At 45.4% G+C, this 6,413-nt stretch overlaps 1 protein-coding gene across 1 annotated transcript; it reads right to left on the bottom strand.

Annotated features, from left to right (window-relative positions):
* Nucleotides 1-2,520: 2,520 nt before the first annotated feature.
* On the bottom strand, nt 2,521-4,233 carry helt (helt bHLH transcription factor). Its single transcript, XM_077022894.1, has 4 exons — nt 4,152-4,233; nt 3,535-3,639; nt 3,289-3,385; nt 2,521-2,993 (listed from the first exon to the last, which is right to left on the bottom strand). Exons 1-4 carry the CDS (start codon nt 4,176-4,178, stop codon nt 2,521-2,523), a joined length of 702 nt encoding a protein of 233 aa, XP_076879009.1. The 5' UTR covers nt 4,179-4,233.
* Between the last annotated feature and the right edge of the window lie 2,180 nt (nt 4,234-6,413).

Genomic DNA, 6,413 nt, shown 5'->3' with positions numbered 1-6,413 from the left:
CCGTTTTGTGAACCGGATCTTCACACCAGAACATCAGTCATGTCCTCCAGGATGGGGTTGGACTACTTTCGCCTCCGGTCGTTCGTGAATCAAACTGGCCCGACGGATTTTTCCTCGTAGTCGAGCCGGTGGGGACGAAGCTGCACAAGCCGCCACTTCCTCGTTGGGTCTCAGTAGATGTTCTAAGATGTTTTACATAAGAATGGGACTAGACCTCTGGATGTGGTTAGCGAGGCATCCCTGGTTATTATTCATAGAGCCTAGTGAGGCTAAAATGTGCTAATTTCTCTTCCTTCTTTTCCCCTCCGATTGGCACACTGTTCTCCGCCAGGATTTAAACCAATATTGGCTTTCATTGCCCCCCCGCCTTTCACGGCATTATGGGAGTTTTTTTTTTTCACCCGTGTGCCCTCTTTTGTCCGCTCCTCGCCTTCTCCGCCTTCTCCGCTCCACGGCGCCGTTTGACGGGATGCATCGTATCGTTCGCTCGTGGATCCATTAGTCCGGTCTGTCCGATCTTGATCCCATAGCCTGTGTCCACTCGCGACTGCGACCAAAGGTGGAAGGTCATGTAAGTGATTCATAAGAGGAGAGACCACAAATTCTGCCACTTCGTCCACTGTGTGTGTGTGTGTGTGTGTGTGTGTGTGTGTGTGTGTGTATGTGCGTGTGTGTGTGTGTGTGTGTCCCTCTCCTCAGCAGCTTTCATACGCCTGATTATTTTCCTTCAGAGTCAGTCAAGGATGAAACCCAAAGAACCCAAGGTTGTCTTCCTTTCAGGAGTTTCAGGAGTTCCTCAATGGGACGTCCACGCCCAGTCCACCACAGTCTCTCTCTCTACTCGACCTGCTCTCTCTCTCTCCCCAACACACACACACACACACACAGACAGAGCCGGAGTGGCTAATCGGGAGATTCGGGAGGATTCCCGATGGGCCGGCTCATGTCAATCTCTAGTTTGGGCCGATTGGGAGGGAAAAATAATTTTGGGCCGGATTTGGGCATGAAACTCCCGGGCTGAAAAAGTGTCCCACTCCGGCCCTGCACACAGAGCTTCTAACCTCCCTGCCTCTGCACATCGGGTGAGGTTTGTGGTGTCCGAGGCTTTTGCAGTGGCATGAGAGGGCCTCCCTGAGACCAGGAGAGAGAGAGAGAGAGAGAGAGAGAGAGAGAGAGAGAGAGAGAGAGAGAGAGAGAGAGAATGGCTAAGCGTCTCACAAACAATTCCTGCCACGGCTGGCTGCAGCCTGGTAAAACTATGCAAATATCCCCAGAGATCCGCAGAGCTTCTGTTCAACCTTCACTTCCACGCTGGTGGCCATCTCTAATCCTGCCGGAGAGCGGGCGGACCTGCTCATTTGCATAAATGCATATACAGAAGTAGGCGGAGCACATCCATGTTTTGGGGTTGTAATGTGCTGAGTGGCTGATTAGAGTGCTGCACTTGGGTCGCTGTCAAATACTGAACCTGGAAAATATTGTGTCCCAGTAATGGCAGCAATTTCACTTAACATCACTGGAAAATGTTGTCATTGTCAGTGAAATTAGAAATAAATAATAATAAAAAACAACTCAAAAAAGAGAGGGAGAGAGAGAGTTGTAAGTTGTTTAAGGTGGCTACTGGGTGTTAGTGATGGACGTGACATCAGTAAATATTGTCTCCCTCTCTTCCCATGTAAAAAAAAACGCCTGTATTGACTGATCCTCTCTATTATTTGCATTATATTTAAATATAGGTGGGAAAGACTACATCATACATACGGGGAAACGACCCTACTGTCAATCAAGGAGTCTTAGCTCAAAGAATCTCCAGTATCCTGTGCGCTTATTGGTTGAGAAGCGTGATGACGATGATGGTGGTGATGATGGTGATGTTTGACGATAATGAACACACTCGAGGATCACGTCAGCGCACCGTAACTCCTCCTGTCGTATTTACGATCGTTTATTTAGAGCGCTTATTCTCACTCTGTTACTCTGTCACCTTTAAAAATGCTATTAATATAAGCCTAAATAATAATGTAAGGAAATATGACTCTCACTTAATGAAATATGTATCTCACTTACGGCCACGTCACTGATACGCAGGACAGTTTAAACAAGCTTAAACAAGAAAAATAAACCAGAACGGCTGTGTGGGGGACCGTGGAAACTCACTGCAGTACCTTGAACAGGTCAGCCGGCACGGTGCATCAGAAACACGAGAACATTTTTTTAACGGTGGGTTTGGATCGGCTCCACGCCCAATTAGTGATTTTTGTATGGAAACGTGTTTTTAATAAGCAAATTGAGGTGATATCTATGTGTGTGTGTGTGTGTGTGTGTGTGTGTGTGTGTGTGCGTGCATGTGTCAAGTTGCTGTTAAAATGACAATGCCTACATAAAACAACATTTCCTTACATCAGATATAAGCGAACATTGTACCCGAATATCTTAGCAAATGCATTTATTTCATTTAATATCAAAATAGCGTTTGAAATAATATGAGTATACACATATAAATTAAAGATTAAACAAGGTTTACAAAGCGGCGTGTTGTGCCGTGTGCAAGCTGAAAGCGTTCGCGTGCGAGTGGCCGATGAAGTTGATGTAATGATGATCAAGTCCCTGCGCGGGCGACAAGTAGCCCGCGTGCTGCTGCGCGCTCGCGGAGATGGAGACCGCGGGGTACGCGAGCGTCGGGCTGCGCGCCGAGCTGTGCCACGAGAAGTGTCCGGGAGAGCTGTGCTGAAACACGGACTCGGTCGGGCTCGCGCTCTGCAGCTCTGCGGAGTGCAGGTGGCACAAGTAGTCCGTGGCGTCCGGCGATACGGTCCCGAGCGCGCCGAAAACGGGCTCGGTGACCACTTTGGACTGCAGGAAGGCCAGAATCCGCGCGTGTTTGTTATCTTTGGTATCCATTCGTTCCACTGTGGTCAGATAATGCACCAAATTCTTCATGCACTCGTGATAGCCGTAGTGGAAGTAGTTGGCGAACTCTGTAAGTAGTTCTCCTGTGGCAACACAAGAACAGGACGGAAATTAAATGTTGACTTTGGACGTGTCTTCCAAGTAGTATTGAGAATACGAATTATGTTTATAATGGCCAGGCAATAGAAGAAATATTTTAAAATAAAATGTTTTTGTTGTGTTACATATAACTTTTTCACTATGTTTATATATTTTTCTGAAGTTTCAATTCAGTGACGTTGAATTCCTCCTACGTTTAATTAAGCTAAGTTGAGCAGAGCGGGACGGAGAGCACGAGCGCTTCTTCAGGTGAGCACACTTCTGGGATGGTTAACGTACCTTTTTCTCTACCGCGGGGGAAATCCGCCGAGTGGAGCGCGCGCAGGTACTGCACCGTCATCTCCAAAATTTCTGCCTTTTCGAGTTTCCCAGAGTTCTGCATTGCAAATTACATCTCGTTGAATACACATAGATAAGTGAATGTTGTCTTTAAATATATCAGACTTCGTGCATTGCTGCACATCTAATGTAATGTATTATTAGTAATGGTGACCGGAAGCTCAATAGCTTGTCTCGGTTACGCACCTGTTTGGCCAGTGCCATGGGCACGGTCTTCCCGAGCTCGTTCAGGCATCTGTTGATGCGATCTCTCCTTCTCTTTTCTATCACCTTGTGTGAGACCGGCGTTTTCTGTATAAAAATGGGAACATGTTAGAAATGAGGCGAGCACGCATACAGAAACATTTGAGCGTTTCGCTAACGACCGCATGCACCCTGTAGGCTGTTGCGCACAGCTAACGTTTCTCTACCGTGGCGCGCCATTCCGCGAGATGAAATACTAGTCAAAAATATCGATTTCAGATACCTATTTTCAAAATTGTAGAGCATTTTCTGTATATTTGTTTGACTGACATAACTCAAAACGTGAAACCAGCGAGAGTTGCACCTGAGGTGTGTTTAGATCAGTGCGCCGCACGCAATATTCCAAAGTGAACACACATTCTTCGGTTTAAGCGATGTCATGGTGTTGTGATACAGCGTTATTAAGGAAACTACTTAATATTTAGTTATTAAGGAAACTACTTAATATTTAGTTATTAAGGAAACTACCACTCTTTTCTCTCTCTCGCCAAACTGCAGTATTTATAACTGGTTAAACAGACACGCTGCATATAGGTCGAGCGCGTTTGGACCGTGCTTACCTTGCGGTCCTTCATCTTTGATGCCATGATCGGGTACACAGTTACGATTGCACGCAAATCAAACCGGAGTGTCCGCGGAAACCCTGCGCGTGCTTCTTCGTCAAGAATAAACCGAGGTGTATGGCAGAGTCCCGCCGTTTATAAACCAACCGAGCCGGGCAGTTGGGCATTCATGGTGCTAAATTATTCCACAGGATTAAAGGGAAGCTTTTGGTTAATGTGTGCACTTGGGATCAGTTAAAGCAACAGTACAAACCTGAAGCCGTGGGCACCCGGGGGGAGGGGGGGCAGACGTGTTTTGTTAATCCACGTGGCCCTTTTAAGACACGTGATTAGCCAAAGAATATTATTTGCATGGTAACTACCCAGGCGAGAAACGCGAGCGGAGAGTCTCCGCCTGAGAGCCTCGTGAGCGCAGCGCGCGCAACGAAAACAAAGCCCCACCGAGAAAGGCGTCTCACACGACCGTCTGGTTACGACACTCAGCAAGCTATCTTAACTTCCATCCCCGGGCCCGTCTGCGTTTTAAGGCCTGTCTACTGTCGTTAAAGTAATTAGGTAAGCACATAATAGGCTGTTCCGCCGAGCTCGAGGGAGACCTTTTGGAGACGGAGTCCCCCCCCCCGTATGTTCGCGGCGTTTCTCACGCGACTTGGTGACACGTCCATCTTTCATGGGGTGATGGAGAGCTTTTTGTTTATGTTCTTCAGTTTTGTTCTGAGGCTCGGCAGGTGTGGGACCCGTCCTGGCACACGAGTGGCGCCTCCGACCACGATGGAGACTTGAGCACACGAGGGTTACCCACCGCTGGATTCTCTTCACAACGGCTCAATTTGTATCCTATTATCCTATAAGAAAATGTCTATTGAGTGGAATGAATGGTTTCATTGGCCTAAATTTTAATAATGCGCCGAAATAAAGAAGAATGCAGCTGGCCCTAACGCGCATTATTCTCCGTCACCTGCGCGAGGGGGTAGCTTGGAGACCCCTATTCATTTGCCTAATTTCGGTCAACTTAACAAACTTTGGGAGAAATTATTCTGGCATTGTTGCGAAGGGTGAAGCTTTCTGATCGAATTAACAGCATGTTTTGATCCGGTAAATGTCATTAGAAAGAAAGAAACAATCGCGTATAGAGGGGTCTGGGTAACGCGCCAAGTGGCGACGCCAAAGCGCAATCCTCACAAAAGACGTAAGAACATACCACGGGGGACTTTTGTACCCTTGCATTGCTCAAGTTTGTGTCCAACAAAAGGCATTATTTTATACTTGAATACATTTCATACAACAATTGGCTGTTTTCTTCAAACATATTTTCACAGCAAGGTTAACAACAGGTTTATTGTGCCAGGCACCGCCTCGCTGCCTCAAACCGGGAGCTTCACGCGCCAAAGCGCTTTGCTCGTCTGCTGGTTCACTGGGAATGTTTTAATCTTTGAAGATTGTTTGTGTTTTAAAATAAAACATCGTGTGTGCACCGTTGAGGACGGACAAAACGAAGTAAAAGATGCCGAGATTTAAAAGGAAATAAAGCTCTTTGAACATTTGGAGTAGGCTAATGGACGTTTTTTAGCGCAAGACGGAAAGACTCCAATGAAGTACACTAAAGCATAAAATCCCATTACTTTTATTGTAAAACTTACAAAAAAATGTAACACACACGCTACGTGGAAGTTGGACAACGAACTTTCTTGACTTCCTTCTGAATTCTAAAGCTTTGTACTGTGACTGTGTATTGAAACGCGTGGTCTTCGTCGGGTTAAAATCGGCAGTATTGGCTATATTTTCTCTCGTTTTGTCTGTCGTGTCCGAAAAAAATAGACTTTTCAAAATACGCTTAGCCTATTTAATGTCCGTTTTTTAGTAAAAATACGATGTAGGCCTACGTGCAATTTCATGATATAACTGTTAAAAATAATCTTTAAAACAATACCGGACATTACGCGTCTCCAGTTGCGACAGTTTATTTGAACTCGTATTGATGTTTAATTAAAAATGTTTGCTGTATTAAGATCTTAATCTGAGCCATGTTGTACTGTGGTAATCCCAATGCATAAATTTAAAAAATGCGTTAGTTTGTGCTTTATACATACACACAAATGCCCATACATTAAATGTAATTTTTACAGTGCTTTTCATACATCATGCATTTTTTTCTTCCTTAAATTAATGTTGTATCAAACATTGTATCAAACAATGTTGTATCAAACAAAGTGTATCAAACTAAAGTGCCCTTTTATTAAGCCCTTTTAACGAGTCAAG

This window comes from Brachyhypopomus gauderio, chromosome 1 (assembly GCF_052324685.1).
Source record: "Brachyhypopomus gauderio isolate BG-103 chromosome 1, BGAUD_0.2, whole genome shotgun sequence".
Classification (NCBI taxonomy): Eukaryota; Metazoa; Chordata; class Actinopteri; order Gymnotiformes; family Hypopomidae; genus Brachyhypopomus; species Brachyhypopomus gauderio.
This window is presented reverse-complemented; position numbering and strand designations above follow the sequence as displayed.

Excerpts from the sequence above, each read along its gene's own strand:
- helt (XM_077022894.1), bottom strand. The coding sequence starts at position 4,178 with ATGGCATCAAAGATGAAGGACCGCAAG. Across the intron at positions 3,640-4,151 it reads CAAAGATGAAGGACCGCAAG|AAAACGCCGGTCTCACACAA; the intron begins GTAAGCACGGTC and ends ATTTTTATACAG. Across the intron at positions 2,994-3,288 it reads CCCCCGCGGTAGAGAAAAAG|GAGAACTACTTACAGAGTTC; the intron begins GTACGTTAACCA and ends GTGTTGCCACAG.